The 20,466-nt window shown below is 41.9% G+C and overlaps 1 protein-coding gene across 5 annotated transcripts in view; it reads left to right on the forward strand.

The window, feature by feature from the left end:
• The first annotated feature begins 837 nt into the window (after positions 1-837).
• The window catches only part of LOC124051240 (mediator of RNA polymerase II transcription subunit 13-like), a 72,363-nt gene continuing 52,734 nt past the window's right edge, over positions 838-20,466 (forward strand). For 3 of the 5 annotated variants that reach the window (XM_046374379.1, XM_046374381.1, XM_046374383.1), the window contains exons 1-2: positions 839-2,434; positions 17,840-18,077. In XM_046374379.1, the coding sequence (XP_046230335.1) occupies positions 2,363-2,434; positions 17,840-18,077 (310 nt within the window). In that variant the 5' untranslated portion in view covers positions 839-2,362. Of the gene's footprint in view, positions 2,435-17,839; positions 18,078-20,466 lie in introns of all 5 variants that reach the window. The other 2 variants (XM_046374384.1, XM_046374380.1) reach the window with 1 other exon arrangement.

Genomic DNA, 20,466 nt, shown 5'->3' on the forward strand with positions numbered 1-20,466 from the left:
TCTCCACCAACTTGTAACAAAAATATCTGGTTAAAGCAGTCAAATGATCCACATTTTTGCCAGCTAGTCACTAGCTTTGTTTGTTTGTAGGTAGCACACAGTCAGTTTTTAGAGCTTTACTGTAGTAAAACTGCAGGCTGTAAAAAAACAAACTGAAACACTGAAGTGTGCTCCATAGAGCTGAGAAGAACAAGATGTTCTGTGGGTTCATCACCATAATATGGGTGATGCCTTTCACATTACAACTATCAATTTTGTCCACATAAAAATATTAATCTTAAACTGAACATCCACTGAAATACATAAAATCTTCGCTAAAGATCTTCTATTTGGTGTATTGTGGAGAGAATTCACCACATCAAGACCTCAGTATCTCTAAAATCTCAGGAACGGCCCTGGATATAACCAATTTTGATAACTGCAAAGGCCAAATGATTTAAATGATTGGTGTTTTAAAGTAACAAAGACCACAAAGTGCACCGGTTTGATGCATTTGTTGATTGTAAGACTAACCTACATAGACGCCTCTTATGAAACGCAGTATGAGCTCAGTAAGTCACTCTGACCTCTATTCTGTCACATCCTCTGTTGTGAGAACACAGCTACATTATGTAACAGATGCATCAGAGAGGGAGAGCACAGAAACAATAATAATAAAAATAAATAAAACATCATGTAAAATAGTCTTCAAATGCTTCTGACAGACACATGACCAGGAACAGTAAAGATACAATTTCACAACCAAAAAGTCTTAACAACAAAGGAATCCCTGACTGCCAGCGTGCACGACGGCACGGCGTCTCCAGCGTCGCATCCAGCCTTTTATCAAAGATACTAAACACTACTGTAATCCCAGACTTTGATCACGTGAGCACAAACTTGGCCAAATAGGAAGGCGAGTCTCGGTAGTTCGCTTCCGACCGCCATTACATTACAATGCGTAGTGGGCTGGACGATCGTGTGCGAAAAAAAAAAGGAAAACGCCACAGCGGCGTTTCGCGTAAAGCAAAACAGACACAGAGGGTGAGAATGACACAGTCAGGCTACACGCACACTTATTTACCAATATAATAACACACTCCGAGAGGTAGCTGAGAGGAAGGAGGACGCTGCCGAGGAAACCCGTGCACATATTTTGAGGATTTAATTCAATAATCAAATCATCATTTCTCGAGAAGGAGGAGGAGGAGGAGGAGGAGGAGGATCGTTGTGGTTTATAAAGAAAAATTCTGCAGCATGCAACATTTTCTTCACGGCAGTGATCGGCGCCACACCAGCTCTGGTACTTTTGTTTGAACTGAGTATTTAAAAACAAAAACAAAACACACACACACGCACCTATCAGATGTGTTTTTTTTTGTGCACGACTGAGGCTGTTGTGGCCGTGAGAGGACGTTTCGTAATGATATAAAACTGAAAGGAAGGAAGGATTTTTTCAAACCTCCTACACAAGCCTGCTTGTCGTTTTCCTGGTGGCGGAGTGTGAGAATAGTTTTTCTTGTCTCAACGGTTTGACTCATGATTCGAGGTTACTGGGAGCCCGCTCGACTTTTTGTCCGCCCTGCCACGGAGGAGCACCGGGGGCTTTTCTTTTTCAGCGACCCCCTCGTCCGCGGTCCGTTTAATTCAAGAGCAACAGAGGGATTAAACATTCCTGCTCGCAGCGCCTGTTTGTACGCGGCAGGCTGGCTTACATTGTGAGAGGAACGGTTGTGGTAAGAAAGAAGGCTATAAATAGCTCATGCAATTCTCGAAAACTATCACAAGTGGTGCATCAGCTTGTGGAGCAGACGGAATCAGATTTCCTGCATGTAATGTCTCGGCTCTGAGTTAATTGTTTTGCAGAGCGGTGGATATTTTATTAAAGAAGTTATTTTGACTCTTTTAAATTCGCTATATATTTTTTTTTTGAGGGGCTGTACCTCGGCGCGGAAGAAAGGAGTCGTTTCCCCATGGATTATGCCCATTTAATGATGAAACTATCAGCGGAAAACCTGATATGGAAACGAGCTGATCTTCCTCTGTGTGTGGATTGAAATGGATACATTTGCCTTTGACAGTGATCACATTTGGAATCGCCTGACCTGGATGGTAACAATGTTTTGATTCCCCCCCACCGCACACGTTTTTTGGATTTACATTACAACATTATATCCGCTGGGGCTTTATGGATGCATTCTGCACTTATTTTTGAATACGCCCATTCCTCTGCCCGACCATCCCGAGTCTATTATCTGGACCTCTTGCGAGGTTATAAGCCTGCTCGCGAAAAGGAAACGATTTGTCAGCCCCTGCTTGGTGTTTTGATACCGATGTAGGATTTCGACATGCCCAGCGCTGACGACCCCAACGGCGGACCATTATGACTACAACAGCGAATTGGGGGGCTAACGGGGCAAGCCTTGAGGACTGCCACTCCAACATCTTTTCTCTGGTACAGTATCAATAAATCAGGCTTGAGACACACACACACACACACACACGCGAGCCAGTTGTGATAGGCAAGTCATAAGACAAGTGGGAGGCACGCTTAACTGTGTGTCTGCTGTACAAAGGTGAACCAATTGCTGATGTTGTTATTAGGTAATCATTACCACGGCTTAGTGGTGCGGGAAAAAAGCACCATATTTCACCACTAAGCCTGTTATAACAAAACACCTCAGCGCAGAGGCTTAAATCGACGTGGTTTATGAAGAATAACTCCACTATATTGTTCATTGCACCCAGAAATACATCTAATGCTCCTTCCAAAACGAACTGACCTCTTATTTTGGTATTTATTTGCAGTTCTGGGATGGGTTTAACAGATAAACAATGCATAAACACTCCTTTTTTTTCGCCATCTGGCCGTTATCCCCCCCCTTAAATAGTCATTTCACTGGAAATGTAGCTGGAACTGTTGCATTGCCAAGCAACTAACTTGGAAAGAAGACACTGCAACCTCTGTTAATATGTTTAAATCCAGACATCTTAAGCAAATGATAGTTTAATGTGTTGATCTTCAGAAATGGCTCACGATGTTACAAACTGGAAGATGAGGGGGAATTTTGTGTAAATCTGAGGAAAGTTAATAGGATTTTGACTGGCAGCATGAATCAAGTGCGCAGCGGAAACAACACTTTCACACTCAGTTTATCTGAAAAAAGGGGTTTTTGACTCCGCAGGCAGTGTCATTTCTGTAGAAGTCACTAGTTTTGAGGGTAGAGGAGATTGAGCGTGTGTTTTCACAGTTTTCATCCTGCAATCAGCGAGTTAACTGTCCTACTACAACAGGCAGCCAAGTGGAAAGGCATGCAGTAGCCTGAGCTCAGGCATAGGCTGCTGGGAACCACAACAGCATAGGGGTCCTGAGGGTGTTTGAGGTGATCGTGCAGGTTGTCCACCGGTGACAGCTTCCAGCCTCTGTTGCACTGCACATGTCACGCCAAGGCTTAAGGAAACACATGTCACATGCTATGACTTTTGTTTATTTTCTTTGATGACTAGAGAGAAGAAACAAACTTTGTAGTTGCCACACAGCTTGCAGAAAACACTCACATTTCAAACAAAGCTCTGGCAGTTTTTCCTTCTCATGTCTTTCAGCAGTTTCTGTGACTGTGAAGGGAGAGAGCAGAGAGAAAGAGATTCAGAATAATATCTTAAAAGCATCTGGTTTGAATTTGTGTGCACTGACGCTTAAATAAATGCACCAGCGCTCCAGTATCAGATGTCTTAAATTCACTCAGTCTGACACATAACAGTCGAAAACAGCGATTATGTCCCTGTCAGCTTCTCAGTCGAGGTTATTCCCTCGTGGAAAAAAAGCCTTCATTCACTCGCCGTTGTCATTGTCGGCCATCCTGTGGGCCCTGTGAACATCCCTTTCAAACTGAGGGGGAGAGAGACCATCCATCAGCTGGCTTGTTGAGAATATTTATGACTGGCTAGTGCCACAGCGGTTGTTCACTGGCTGGCCTCCTACAGGGAAGTCCAAGACGGGAAAAAACACTTATGACACTCCGGGCATCCTGGTTAGACGGTAGAGACAGGGATGAAGAGACAGACAGAGGGATGCAGATTGCATCCTGATGTTGACGCTGACACATGTGCACAATAAGCTCTAGAAGTGGAGGCTGACGTGCTGTTATTACCACAGGAGTGACTGAGTGAATCTCATCAGGCGTGAGTGTTGATCCGGCAAAAGGAGAATCAGAAAAATATTAAATATGTGTTTTGTATTTTGCATGAAGAATTGCTCAGTTATGATTTCCTGCATGCATTTTGTCTCTTAGGATTTTGTTTTTCTTCCTGGAGCTATTAGTAGATCGATTGATTAGTAAGCTGACAGAGAATTTTGATGATCGATGTATTAGTGACGATTTCCATCTTGTCTGTTTTGAGGATTTCCTGTTTTTAATCTACATTGTTATTGTAAAAACGAAACACTTTTCTGGGGTTTTGATTGTTGTTCCCGCACTTGAACAATGTCAGCTTTGTTTCTAGGAAACTGAGATGGGCATCTTTACTGGTTTTTAAATGTGTCAGTTAATCAAGCAAATATGCTAACGATAATATGCAAGCAAAGTAGCTTATTTACAATTCCGAAAGTGTCCTGAGTACACACTCTATGCTGGGATCTTTTTTAACCTTTTCCTAGAAGTCATATTACTTACATAAAGGTCTTGCGGCTAACCCGTGAGCACTCTGGTTTGACAGCCTGTTAAACAGCATTCCAACATGCGCTAACCTCGTCCCTCACACTGATTTACTGGCTGTTATTGCAACCTGCATCAATAAAAAGTACTTTAAAAAGCTTGAGTGCCCTATACTGTGGGACTTTATGGGGGCGCAGCGGATCACTGTCATACTGTGTCACGTACTTGAGATCGCCGCGATCACACACAACCCACAAAACAACTGTCCCGTCTGCTGGTGTTCATCAGCCTGTGGCAGAAAGCAAACGAGACCCTTGTAAGTGGGAGAAAAGGATCCGAGGTGGTGAGCTAAGTTGAAGTGGCAACAGAGGAGGGAAGGGTGGAGGACGAGAGGAGAAACAGAGGAATGTTTTCAGCTGAGGGAGAGAGAGAGAGAGAGAGAGAGAGAGAGAGACTGAAGGACTGCAGCAGAATCTGTTTTCATTTTAGGAAAGTATTATGACTGATGTGCATTTCCTGACTGCTAGCCTCAGCCTATTTGAGAGAGAAGCTGAGAGTGAGAGGGTGAGACAGAGCAAGGGAGAAAATTAAAGAGGGAGGAATGTAATGAGAGAGAGAGAGAGAGAGAGAGAAAACAGTCATCTTTCTGTGGACTGGGCAGGTTTCTTCTGACACTGACTCAAGCCAGAGTCCCTGAGCCTGAATATGAAATGTAAGGAGAGAGACAGCGAAGAGCCTCACTACACAGGAAGCCTCAGTGTGTGCGGGTTTGCGTTTGTGTGTGTATTGTAAACAGTATAAACCATCTCAGACTCAGGAGACAAACTTCAAACACCCATCATATTATACTCACTCACACACACACACGCACGCACGCACGCACACACACACGCACACACAGATGCCTTCACAAACACAAGCACCAACATGGAGGGAGGGGAAAAAAATAAACACCCACATGCTCACACACAAACATATGTATCACAAATGCAACACACATGCGCACACTAAATCCTTCACCCACGTTCACATGTGCACACACACACACCACTTGTTTTATCGTCTTTATTTGGGCTGCGAATGCATCCTATATCCCAAGGACGCTCACTTGTACAAACATAGAATGCAGAAACCTTAATTAAAGCACTTCCTCTGTCCCCTCGACAGAGAGTGCAACACTGGTAATTAAGTGTCCTCGAGTGCAGGTCTAATGTGATCAACCAAGAGGTGCTCATTAGCCAAACTGTATTCCAATAGAGATCTTGCATGTATAATAATGATGCTGTTGTCTGGCATGGAAATAAAGTGCTAAGAGATGAGGCTGAGGGAATACCATTAACAGCAGTGTCTTGATTTATGGCAGGTGAGTGGCCGTGCCTTGTAGGAAGAAGCAGGTAATCAGGGATGGTGCCTTTTTAATACAGACTGTTTGCATTTCCTCGTTATTAATGGCCGCCGATATGGCAAGGATGCTTAGGGACGGAAAAGAGGCAGTGGTTGGGATGAAGTGCTTGTCGTGATCTGCTGAGCCAAAGAATCGGTCAAGTTGGAGATTATGTAGGGTTGTATGCAAAGGCTGCAGGATGACGCCTGAGTGCAGGTACCGAAGCGATAATTATTTTTTGATATCTTACTTTGAGAAATAAAAACATCTTTCATTTACAAACCCTGTTTTCATTTAACAAAGAAACCAAAGCCAAACCAAAATGAAAATTAGAACACTTACGCATTGTCTAAACAAGAGCCTGACCAATAAATGAATGTTAGGCTAATTTTGGCTGATATATTGGTAATATTTAGTCCATATGTTGCAAAACAGTAAGATACTGCTGTATAGAGATGCCAGTAATTTAGAAGTATCAGCTTATTTTCTATTCTGGTATTTGTTGACCGCGAATATATATTATCACCAGATGAAATAGTCTGATAAATAAACTTCATGAACTTGTTCACCTATTCACTGCCAGCTGCAGCTAATTAATATTAACAGTATAAAAGAATCATCTTGAAATGTCTCAGGATGACATTGAAGCCATGGAAGCGTCCTCTTACACAAGGAGAGGCTCAGTCCAGGTTTCCAAGGCAGCACCCCCAGTCTGCATGCCCTATGGAGCAGCTCCATCTGGTTGCTTCTCACTAAACGCTCCACCCCCCCCATGCCCAACCTGTGCTTTTGGCTGTGCTTCGCTTGCAATTTTGACAGCTCGCACCGGCTTCACCTCGGGTCTGTATGTGGCGCCTCCCACTAATCTGCCCCTGTCGCTGCTGTGGGAATCCCTTGTCACCGCGATAGGACTCAGCACAGTGGTGGCCCACCTGTGTGAACATGGAATTCTGTATGTCAGACTTGGACATACACAGCGTCCTCAAATAGTTGGCTGCCACAACAAAACGGTTTGTGAACAAGCCTGGTTATGAGTAAGCCACTGAGGGCAGGGTGTGAGTTGGGAATAAGGAAGAGGGTTTCTCCTCACGTGTGCTTCTGTTTTTACTACACATCCCCTTTCTATTAAATTCTCGGAGTGTAGTCATGGATCTTATCTGAGCAGTAGGCTTGTCAGGGCCTTGACTCAGAGGTGAAGAACAGTTCAAAGACAGGGAAGGGAGGTGGGAGGGAGGGAACCACCGCTGGTCCCGGAGCTGGAAATGGGACAGGATGGGCAGGGGTATTTTGGAGCACGGTGGCTTGAGTGTGAAATATGTAAGCCCTGCAGCGCCAGCTGTGTTCTATTCTCGGCGCCCACTGGTTGTTCCCGCATGTGTCCAGGGTGACAGAAGACTTAGTGGGAACAGAGGATTGGTAGGAATGGGCCGTTGTTGGTTCCATAAAGTGCTCGTGATAGCTGCAAAGTTAGCTGGCATGTGTCCCAATCGACTGCCAGATGATATTAACCACATGATTGCCACAGTGTTGCTGCTGTCTTAGAAGAAATATTCAGATCCTTAAGCCAAGTAAAATAACAATCCGACACTGAACGAATACTGCATTATAAATAGAAGTATTTTATTTAAAATGCTACTCAAGGAAAAGTTACTGAGTATCCTGTCAACAAAATTTTGCTTGTCTTTGTTACTCATTTCAGTGTATTGAATATTACCTGTGCGCTAAGCAGCATTTTAATGAAGTAACTGGTTGTGGTGGAGCTAACTGTATACTTTACATATGCTGTGCAGTGATAGTCATTAAAAATATAGCAATATATTTATCAGTTATTGAGTCTTCAGTCATTTCAAAATGTTCAGAAGTCAACTATGAATCAGTCAAAAAAAACTGCAGAAATCAGAGAGAGATCACTGCTCTGGAATTCATAAAAATTTAATTAGACTATACAGAAGATAATCACCTGGTAAGGTTTGAGACTTTTACACTGTTGCAATATGTAAAGACTTGGTAAAGGTAAGATAAGATAAGCCCTTATTGATGCCCAGAAGGGAAGTTCAGGTGTTGCAGCAGCACAAGTACTGAAAAGAAAAGAAGTATGTAAAATAAAAATAAGAACAGAATAATTCTAAATTAGCATATTCTAAATTACATTTAGGGCTGACCTGTATAGCAGAAAAATGTATCACTAATTATCCATATGTTTGCATAGTTGGACCTGTTAAGTTAAACTATCAAATTTTTATTTAACAATTTTCTTACTGCTATTGATGAAGTGTCTCCTTTGTACATATCGTTATTATTTCATCATCTAGGACCAGTTACAGTGCAGTCGGTGTACGTATCGTCCACACAGCCACAGTTCACAGCAAAACTGCTAGTGAAGTGCTGTCTCAAGCAAAGTGACGTGCAGCACGGAAGTAACTGTAGCTGTTAAATAAATGTAATGCAATGTTTTCCTTAGAAATGTAGTGGAGTAAAAGTATTCATCAGCATAACAAGGCAACACTAATGCACAGAAAATGCATGAAAATAGACAGACAGATGTAGATGTAGAATGACACATGTAGCGACATTTTTATCCACTGCATCTGGCCCAGACCCATCTCCCCCAAACGCTGCTGTTTTCCCTTACAGCAGAACACCACTTTAGTCCAGTCTATTAAATTTTGGATGTATTTTGCCTCTGATCTAAACCCAAATTCTGAGGCTTGTTGCCTGATGGGTGGATGCGACTTGTCTTCCATGTCACCGCTGGTCTTTGTGTGCCATCACAAGAGAAGTGAGTCTTTGGGAAATCTGTTTGCAGTCTCTTCACCTGACTGCAGATACCTCGACAAAGAGAATTTCTTTAAAGGGAGATACTGCCCTCCTTGTAACTGGGCGAATATTTTCTGCAAGCCAGACAGCTTTGCCAATATCATGGTTGGCTGGGATTCAGGTGCAGTTAGAGCACACTTAGGTTAAAGGCTGTGCAAAACAAGAGGAGAGAGAAAACATTAATGTCTGCTGTGCTGTTGCAAATTCTAATTATCGTGTGTTCATGTTCCATTGAGAGATTATCTGCAACCAATCAGACGGGCACTTGATGAGAACAAACACATTATGTGCAGACTGTTGATTCACAGCCATTTGTGGCGCATTGATTCTCCCCACGCTGCCAACCGGCGCTCTCTCTCATCTTGAATTAGGCAGACACCCATGATTTTTCAGATGCTAATGAAAATTTGTACAGCTCAATTTCAGTCCTGGCTTGCCTCATAGAATAAATGGACTTTGCAGTATAAAAGTGAGACACGAAAAGGTTTGATAGAGTATTTACAAGGCATGACTGAGTGAGCATGGAGCCACAGGACTAAGTGTTTAGGCAGGGTGGTGTTAGCAAAGATATGAACATGCCATGGTACCATTGTGCCTGTTGTAAAGAGTGAATGGACAGGAGAGGAGGCCTTTAGTGGGATTACATAAGGCTGTGTGCGTCTCTCTGTCTGTGTGTTGAATGTGTTAGCAGAATTGCAGAGGACTTCTAGTGTTAAAGCTCTGATTGGCTGCCACTCCCACTTTATAAGCAAACTGCAGATTACAGTGAGCAGCCAGGTGAGTTGCGGGTTGAAACCTGTTCAGGTTTGTGAAGTTAATGGCCCTTCCCTGCCTGACTGCCTGCACACACACATACACACACATATACACGCACAGAGGCATTGCTGCCTTTTCTAAATTATATTTTGTTTATCTGGTGTGTAATGAAACAAAGAAAAGTCATGCCGACTTATGCAGGGCTTTCATCCTATCTGAAATAACATCCCTGTGGAAAGAATCAATGCAGGAAATTACAAGCAAATTGAGATATTTTTCATACCGCTTATGCTCCATTTGCCCAATTTCAGGAACAATCAGACTATTAACTACTTGTAGGCGTTTCAGAAGCCTCCATGCAGTGTTAATTGTACAATTACTGCGCTGAATCCTCTCACTAAAGAAACTCCGTGAGTAATCCTATACTGCAACGTTAATGTGTTGCTTCTGGTAATCCCAGGACTTTCCTGATGCATGTATGACATGCTTGATAATATCTCCAGCCAAATTTGAGTGTATGAATTCCAGCTGTAAGGGAACGTGTAGTTTGGCTCAGGAGGAAGGAGACACAGAGACATACTGTACAGTCCTAGTGGATTTTAGAGTAAAGTAAGGGACCACAGAAGTGCTTGTTGTGTTTCCACTGTAGCCCTGGAGACAGAAATCTCAAAAATTGAACACCTTACTGAATTCCTATATATCTTGTATGTTTCCTAGCAACTGTTTTTACTTTTCTCTCTGTCTTCTGTTTTTCCTTCTTTGTGATTCTCCATTTTTTTTCTGTCTTTGTCTGTGCCTCTTGCTCATTTCTCCCTCCCCGAGGCTTGTCACGGTTAATTAAGTTACACCAGAGACACTAGTAAAGCAGAGACTGGTTTATTTATTTGCACGTTAATAATTTAGGGCTAAGCAGGGCCCCTGCTTTAACCTGTCCCATAACGCTGTAAAAGCAGCCTGACGCTGCAGCTTTGTGTTGTTTTATTTGCCAAATGGCTGGGGATCTTGTCAGCCCTTTCAGATGCGGCGGTGCCTCTGTACACAATGTCTCGCCATCCTCATTGGTCTTGTGCTGCTGTCGCCTCCCGCCTCTCTTTGTGTCAGGTGAGAAGTCACGGCTTGATGGAAGCTTTCTGCCGCGTGATTGGCAGGTCTATCCGTCACTCAGCCCTGGGGACTCTCGCTGCTCTAATTAGGTCGCTTGGCTTGCTCACCTCCCAGGGCTGGATGCTACAGCACAACACAGATCAAATGACGGTCCCTTGTTTTGTAGGGACTTGTAAAGGTGGCGGCAGAAGGCAGAGGAAAAGCATCTGTTTAGTGTCTGCAGCCCCAGAGGCCTTTTTCCTACACCTGTTTGGTGCTTTTGTGTTGCTCTCACTCGCTCACAAGTGCAGTAATGTGCGTCGCTCTTCATTTGTGGTGTAAAATGCCAGAGGGGAGCGCGACTCCTTGTGGGTTAATTTGATTTCAGTGGGTTAATTGATGAAGGGGGAGTCATTGCCTGTTCTGATTTCTGCCACTCGCTCTTCTAACTGGTGGCTTCTCGCCACTGACTTAGCAGCACAGGCAGCCAACCTTCATTGCCTTTGTCTGTTTCAGTTTTTTTTTTTTTTTTTTTTTTGCACCTTAAACTGCTTCAGCCTGCTAGCTCTGATGTCTTCAAGAAAAAAATGGGTCATTAAAGTTGTAATGTTGAAGAGTTCGGTCCTGGCTGATATGGTGACACTGGTTACTACTGGTGACAGCCAGTGTGGTTTAATGCTACAGCAAACACTGAACAGCAGCCAGGACTACATCTGAAGGGCAATAGATGTATCTGTTTACAGTGCCAAACAAAGTCACCTTGTTCTAATAAAGCAGCCAGGCAATGTTGTCAGGCAATATTTTGCCTTTCTCATTATGCCATTAGCAACAACCACCTGATTTCATGCTGCAAATGATACTGGTAGTTTTCCACACAACGAGAGGCTGGTTGGTTATTTACGACTGAGCTGTTTTTTTTTGTTTTGTTTTTAAAAATCACCCATATTACTTTTGTTTTGTTGATGCACTTTTTCAGCACTAAACCTCTGTGACAAATGCATTTCATTTTCTGTGTGTGTGCTTCACAGCGAAAAGCTGCCGTCTGTCTTGCCAGCTGAATGCATTTAATGTGAGCTAGCAGCAGTGGTAAATGTTTGGTTAGCATTAGCAGTAACTTAATGATAGCTGAGGGAAAGTGAACAGTGAACACTGAGGTTCACATCAGTGAGCTAAAATTGCATACATTGAATTACATACATGTATTGTTTTCTGTGCATATGTAGGCAGTTTGGAACCAGCGTGGAAATGATGGACTCCACCACAAAATATACAGTCATGAAATTCCGACAGGAGGGACTTGATGTTATCAGCAATTAGATGGAAAAATATGTGCATGTATCTGCCCTGGCAATCAGCCAAAAAGAATATTGGCATATTGGAAATGTGATATCATGGATGCATAATATAGCTATGTAAATACAGATTGTAAATACAATGGATTGCTACTGGTAAAAAATGCATACCATAAATAGTATCAGAAATGGGGTTTGAGTTCATTTAAATCTTAAGGATTAAGAGCGTTTCTGCTAAAACTTCAAATAAGCTGTAGTGGATCAATTCCCTCACCGCGTCTGTTAGAAATAATTAAATTTGCTCTGTTCTTTGACATTGAATGAAAGAGAGATAGTGTTGCATGTGTCTGATAGAGACATGGAGTCTTATCTGAAGACTCACAGGCATCATAAGCGATCTGAACACACCCCAAATATTGGCAGCTTGTCAAGTGTCTAAACAGATTTGACATTGATGAGAAAGCCATGCCACTCTGACAGAATAAGTGTTTCACTTGTGCCAGAGTAGAAAAAAAACTGCTGATACAAGCTGACTCTCAATTGCCTAAAGTGCCTCCTTTGTCAGACTATCAGACTGAGGCTCTTACTCTGTTGTGAGATTTCCTAAAGATGTTGCATCTCCCTTAGACGACATTCTCATACGCTTTATGTCAGCTTTGATGGAGAACTAAACGCTTCTCCACTTGGATGCAAATGTTCACATCAGCTGCACTTTTCATAGAGAAGTGTCCTTAATAAAGTTCAAGCATCTGCATATAACCAGACTGAACATAAATTTTTTTCTTAATCGCTCTTCTAAACGCGTCTTTCTTTAGGATTGCTCTTTTAGTTAGCTTCACGGATACGCTGAATTATTATTAAACAGCATTTTTAATGAAAGTGAACTCTGGATTGCAATCCCATCTCGGTCCCTGGCATCTGTAAAGCCTTGAGTGTGTGGAAAAAAAGTACATTAAAGTGTGTGCATGTCTGTGTGTTCCTCAAGTTTTTGAGAAAGAACAGGGGGAGCAAAAATATTTTCAGTCTGCAGAAGCCTCTTTGCAAAGTGCATGTCAAGTGTGTTTACGTCTCAGCTCTGCTATCTAAGTAACAGGTTTCCTCTGTATTGTGAAGCTCCAGAGCTTTAAACAATATGCAGTATGTATAGATATGGACTAGACTAGACTAGATTGAATTGGGATCCTCTTTTCTGTTTAAGTCACGTTTTCTATCCAGAACTTTCTGTTTGAGCAATGTATGCTAAAGATTGCATTTCTGATTTCCATATTTTCCTTTGCCTACAAGCACATGTGTGGTGCACTGAGTTTGACCTCTGCTTGTGATAGAGATTATGTTTTCCAAGCCTGTGCTCAGTTCACCTTGTATTCAGGAAATCATTTGAACTCTCTGGTTTTATGTTTAGGTCTCCATTTTGAAATCAGTTTTCAAAAAATACAAAAGCATGTAAAATAATAAAGAATCCATCTCACTGCGCGAAACTGATAAGGGGGATTTTAATAGAATAATAAACAGGGCACAATCTTCCACCTCTTCTGTGCTTACAACAAAAAATATTGTGGAAACATTAAGTCCACTGTTATCTTTTCTCTTGTTTACCAGACAAAAAGACGTAAAGAGAGGAATAATGAAAAAGATGAGAGGGGGAGTGAGAGACACTCCTGGGTATATTCAATAGGCATCCGTGACAGTGAGAGAGTGTTGAGAGATGAGAGGGAGAGCGGCGACAAGAAAGATAATAGAGGTGAAAGTAAGGTCGAAGCTTTGGTCTGTCTGAGCAATGGAAGGAAAAAAACTCTTGTTTTTGGTCCTGCACTCAATCAGAAATTGAACCAGCTAACCTACAGAACAAGGGCCTTGGAGGAGTGCCGGCTCTATTGACAGTGAAACTAAATCCACTGACTTTTTCCCTGACCTCTTTGCTTTTTTACCCCCTGTGGTAGTTTTTAAAAGAGATGGAGACGGCTGCCCAGAATAATCGTCCATTCACTCTTTCATACTCTGTAAGATGGCGAAGCATTCGCTGCTTTTGACACATATTTGTTCTGCTCTTTGCCTGCTATCTTGGTGAACATAGTGACCCGCCAGACATCATCATCATCACCAGATTAATGAGAATAAAATCCCATCTGGCTAACCTTTGTTTGTGCAGTTTTGCTAAATTTATCACCTAAAATAATAAAGAATGGTATAATCTTTCTTCTGATTGGCTTCACATTTACACACAAAAGCTTTTCTGTCTGTCTAATCTGAGTTTAAAGCCTGCGCTTAAGCAACTTTTACCCTGATTCTCTTATGATACAACCACAGATAAAATGATTAAAGGTTGTTTTTATTTGCGTGACAAGATTTGACTCACAACACTGATTTGTCACCAAAGTTGCAGATATAGTAACTCGACATTCTTGACAGGTTTTCTCTGCTTTCTTCGATGTGTTACACATGATAATTTATTCATACGAATATTAGAATTTGCCTTTTGTTCGCACTGGTATTACTGTGACTGCAGAGGGCTGATTTAGTGAAGAGAAACGCCGAGAAACTGAAGCCTCACTCCCACACTGACATGCATGTAGATGCATGTGCACATACAGGACAGAAAACAAAACCACTGATAGGCAGATCTTAGCTGTCATCCCTGAAAAATAACTGGACATCAGCTGGGAAAATATGCCTCCAGATGCATGTCAGTGTTTTTGAGCACTTCTGGTCTACAAATCATCACAGCTGCTGTGTGTGATGTGTGTGTGTGTGTGTGTGCAGGCATGTGTTGGGATCTGCCTGGGAGCATGTGACTGCAGCTCTGTTCCTCTTCCTGCTACTGTGCCACAGCTAATCCTCAACAGGAGTTCAGCAGGCCGTTGGGTTATTGCTATGCACATGGCCAACAAATACACAGCACCAGTGTTTTGAGCTCAGGGAAGACACAGTGCACTTTCTAGCCATTTAGCACAATATTTCACCTGAAAATACAAAATTTTAGACAAATTTTAGAGCCATATTTCTGCACTAAAAGCTAGCGTTTTGTTTATCGTTACTGCACTTGGATGTCTGACCTTTGCTGTGCAGAATGATGTTTCTATAGAGTCTGACACTAGAAGACACTCGCTGGTGGGGAGAAGTTTGTCTGTGCTCACCTTGATGTGGCATTTTTTTACAGAATTTCATGGTCCCCAGAGGATGAGTCCTACTGACTGTTGATTCCCTGACTTTTTACATGTATGGCTTTGACTAAAATGACTCGACAGTGATGAGATGTATCACCACGCAGTTTATTACAGACTGTCATGTCACCTGCAGAATGATATTTAATAACTCCTGTGATCCTTTAACTTTTAAACTAGCACCTTTATCAGTTCAAATTTTGAGTTTGTCCAAAACTGTGGTTTATGATCAAATAAGTGCAAAATAAATGCTCTTCCCAGCCTCATGTGTAGATGCTAACACTAAGGTGGTGATGATGGGAAACACTAAACCTCCTATACAGCCACGCTATACTATGCTGGTATTGTTATTGTTGGCATACTCATGTTAGCATTTAGCTCAAATTATCACTGAGTGCAACCTCACAGAGCTGTTATCAGGGCCTTTGGGGAAAAGTCACCTCAGTCTCAAATTTTTATTCTAAGCAGAATATTTTTATGTCTTAAAACATGTCTTGAGGGAACCTTTGACAGTCTATTCACCCAGAGAGCATGTGTTGCCTTGTAAAAACAAACAACTGGTCCATCTTTATTGTGAATACATTTTCTGACATTTTACTTCTCCTCCTCTCCACTCCTTATTCAGTAGCAGCAGACAGCTGTGTCAAACAGAGAAGGAACTTTTGACATTGACTGGGAGTGACGAGGCAGTACAAGCAGATGTCTTCTTCTTTGCTTTGGGAGAAACAGCATCCTTGACCTTGTCATGGCTAATTTTAGGGCTAGGCTTATCACAGCACCAATGTTTATATCTCCCATTACACACACTGTCATTACAGGAGGGACATGCTTGTAATTACTGGTGCATTCTGCAGTCAGGATGTTCCTGGGGGTCATGTGCATACCTCAATGTGCACTCACTCATAAGATGCTGCAGTGTGTGTAATGAACACAAGTCGTTTGTCATAACCCATACTTTTAGTAGATGCACAGACTTCCTTAAAAGCACGGCTAGATTTTAGCTTTGATTTGGATTTGTCCCTGCTCCCCTCCTCACAAACACGCACTGAAAACGCACACGAGCTTCCTTGGTCCCTCTCTCTACAGTCATCAAAGCTGTGGCGCCTCCTTTTCTTCATCCGCTCAAACACACCGTAGGCTTTAATTTTCTTTGAGCTGCTCCTTTCTACCTGTCTCCATGTTAAAATGGGTCAGTATTATATATTTTTTTCCCCTCTCTCAGCTGGCCTTGGCTGTCTTGGTGCTGGAGCTAGTGTGCCAAACCCTCACAGCTGGGTGAACACAGGAGATACACTGCTACCCACCCACCCACCCACCCATGCTGCCAAGTCTCTGTCCTGTTCAACAATGCCTTTTGTGCACTCTACTCATTCATGCAAAAACACAAACATAAAACAAGTTTCCAAAGCACACATTAGCACCACAGGGTCATGGAAGGTTTGGCTTATTTGCTTATGTATGATAACTCACAACATTTAATATAACTTACATGTCTCTCTGGCTCTTGTGGAAGTAGAAGCTTGGCTTCCCCCCGGCTCATCAGTAAACCTATCAGGTCCGAGAGCCTCCAAGTCTGCAATAGGCAACATAAACACCTATCAACCCATTAGATTAAATGGAGAAGATGTCAGTTGCTGGGCCAGGCTCCAGCCATTGACCTCAACACCATTTCCTCTTCTCATGTCTCTCTCTCACTCTTTGTAGCTTGCTGCATATTTTAGTGCTGTCTCTCCTGTAGTAGTTCATTCTCTGTACTCCCCTCAAGGCCATTCTTTATGAATCTCTCTCACACTCCACTTCCTCTCGCTTTACACTTTTATTGTATCTTTACAGCATCACCACCGTCAAGTGAGGGTATCGGTTAAATAAGATTATAATAAGATCACAGGGAGACATTAAATGTGCTTAAATATTTACACAGGCATCATGGCTGTGTAAACAGAAAGTTAGTGAATATATAACGTAACTGGACAGGATCTGAGCAGTTACTGATTGAATCTGTCTGATGCACTCTGTCATGTGAAAGAAATCCGTGAACGCTGAAGTGCATTCCTTCAGGGTTAACACGACACTGAGAAGACTGCTGTCACATTGTGGTTTTATGCATAATGGTTGTTTTTTTTTTCATCTACTGCATATGAGATGAATGTTAATATCCAAGACCATGCAGAGCGTTTCTTAAATAACAATAATTAATTAATATACGATATACAACTAATGACTGTTTTCAGTAATAGATGATGTCTTTGTTATTTTCAGAATTAATCAGTTAATTGATTGGTCTACAAAATGTCACAAAAAAGACAAAAATTCACATCACTGTTTCTCATAGCCTTAAGATTACAACTTAAGATGTCAGACCAACAGTCCAAAACCTCAAAAAGTTAAATTTACATTTACATAAAACAAAAAAAAAGCAGTAAATGCTCACATTTGAGTAGCTGAGAGAGAGAAGGAGAATATTTGGTGTTTTTTGCTTGGAGAACGAATGATAACTGATCAGATTTGATTGTGAGTTGATTTTCTGATGCTTGATGTGTCAATGAATCGACTAATTGTTCAAACATACACATTTAATCCTATTTGGAGAAAAGACTAAAGAATGAAATTATCTCATTAGTTACTGCATATAAGAACAATGTTGTATTAGTAATTTAAAATTTGCTTAATGGACTGTTGCTTTAATCATTATTCTCCCTCTTCCTCCCCCAGGCTGAGCTTACGGGCATTAAATGGCGCTGCTACTGCTTCCGCAGCGGCGGGGAGTACGGGCCGGTGATCTCGGCCCCGGCCCAGGACGACCCGGTTCTGCGCAGCTTCATGCGCTGTGTGCAAGCCAACCTGCTGTGTGTATGGCGACGCAAGATCAAACCAGACGCCAAGGAGCTGTGGATCTTCTGGTGGGGTGAAGAGCCCAACCTCTCCGAAGTCATTCATCATGAGCTGGAAGGTGAGAAAGAAAAAGAAAGAGATGAAGGATGAGGCTTCACTGTTCGATTCAGCTCAGTTATTTTTTCCACCCCATCGGTCTTCGCTTCAGCATCTTCTTCACTTCACATTCTGAAAGTTTAGGTTGGAGGCTTGCACAGACTGGATCATTTTATGGTTGCTTTTTATCATGTTGCATCAGTCTGAGTTGTCTGAGGGGCAAATAAACTTGAGTTTTATAGTGTAGCACAATGCCTGTATGTTATACATGAGCTGTATGGGCTTAGCATATAACAAGGTGCAGTATTATGTAGATTCAAGCTGTTTAGTCTGCTGCAGAGTCAAGCTGTGTGCTGTCTGTTGAAGACGCGTGGGGCACATTGATCCGTTTCATATGTAGTCGTCCTGTATTTGAGCATCATATAGCATATATGTGAACTGTGTTGTGTTTGCTTTGCAACTCAAGTGTGTATATGCCGCTTCAGAACTATCACTATGATGAAGTACACATCAGTGAGAAGAGATTTTTCTTGCCAGTATTTACCGAGTGTGTGTGTGTGTGTCAATATGTGCGTGTGTATGTGAGTGGTAGTGAAAATTACACTCAGATATCTCACTTGGGAGATTGCTACTGTCAGCACTATTGTCCCTATTTATAGAAACATTTTCATTATCTCACCACGCACGTGTGGAGAAGTCCAACATATTGACTAAGCCTCGGGAAGGCAGGGAGAGGAGGAAACAGGAGGGGGATTAATATCACGTTTGGTTTAGCAGAACAACAGTCAGGAGGTAAAATCCCAGGAATATTGGTTGGAGAGGTTGAAGAAGAGAAGAGAATTTCAGTCTTCAGTTACCTATTAAAGCTCACCTGATGTGGAAAGGCCTTTCAGGCACTGCAGCAGATATTTGACAGATGTTCTTTCCACCGTTGGGGAGAGACGATTACTCAGCCTGCACAAACACGTGTAATAGAGAAAGATAGACCGTACATTTCAATCGAGTTTTGTCTGCATCAACAGGGGCGAAGAAAGCTTATTTCATTGCTCCCACAACCCATCCAAACTATGTCTCCAATCATTTAATAGCAGATTTTCTAAATTCCACTTGATGGTAATTTACCTGTTGTCAGTGTGGTGAGATTGTAGTCGCAGGAATTTGGCAGCGTGAGCAAATATGTATTTCCTCAAGCGCCACCTCACCAGTTTGCAAGCTGATAATGGCAGCCTAAACCCACAATGATGACTCTAATAAAGTTAATCATAATCTTGTCATATTTAATTACGTTTTACCACAGTTTATTATTTCGTGTTGAATTAGTGTTGCTGTTGTTGCTGTTTGTTACATCTATATCATGTAGATGTGCTCTGCTAATGAGTGTTAAGCACTACTTGTCTCAAAGTCTTAATTTAATACATTTAAACAGAAATGTAATCAGTTAATCAAAGGGAAATCAGCATTTGTTGGAGCTGGAGTTGGAAAGACAAAAAATAGAAACAATTAGATGTGACTGCTCTGATTATAGGCCCAATTACATTTAACATTTTGTCATTTCTGCTGTTGGCATTTTTTACGTGATCCATTTAGGACTGCAACTGATGTTTTTTTTTCCTAATTGTGTATTTTGCAGATTATTCAGTGAAACAGTTCATAAAATAAATATCAGAAAATGTGAAAAATGACATCACAATCTCTTTGAGTTTACCAACAGTTTAAATATTCTATTTTTGGGTGTTGAGACTGAATATCAAGAAGCTGCAACTAACAAACCCTTCTCTTTAGAAAATGGCTTTAATGATGAAAAACTAAGACTAAGGAGCAGCCCAGTCTTATATATAATCACTGAATAATCAGGCAGTACTCATTGTATGCCTTTTGGCATCAGTTCTACCATCATACTTACCGGTTATGTGTAGTACATCTGAGGAGGATGGCAAGACAACAGATGCACTCACACGTGCTGCATACAATTATGATAATAAGATTTCTGTACCTCTCCTGTAAAATCTCACAGGTCTCCCTGTACTCTTCCTATTAAGCATTGAAAATAGCACTTGGGGTGAGGGAAGGAGTTGATAATTATTAATTAAAGCGAGGCTGGATCTCCTCCAAATTAGAGTTGGTTGTAACACAGGGAAAGTGGGTGATTTGCCAAGTCCTGAGAGAGCTCCTCACCTGAATTCCTACCCACTGTGGGAATGTATTATGCGTTAGATTTCTCTCTCCTGCCGTTCTCTCGCTCTGTCTCCCCTGTGTCGCCTTGACTTCTTCCTCATCGATGTCAGTCTGTTCCTCATGTGATTTCTCCCTTTGTGTCTGCTCTCCTTGTTCTCTGGCTGACCCAGCCGTTACATAAAAGAAAATTCTATTGAAGTGATGCATTATGTGCTGAATTGTTTTCTGGAAGTGTC

Source organism: Scatophagus argus, chromosome 20, assembly GCF_020382885.2.
Source record: "Scatophagus argus isolate fScaArg1 chromosome 20, fScaArg1.pri, whole genome shotgun sequence".
Classification (NCBI taxonomy): domain Eukaryota; kingdom Metazoa; phylum Chordata; class Actinopteri; family Scatophagidae; genus Scatophagus; species Scatophagus argus.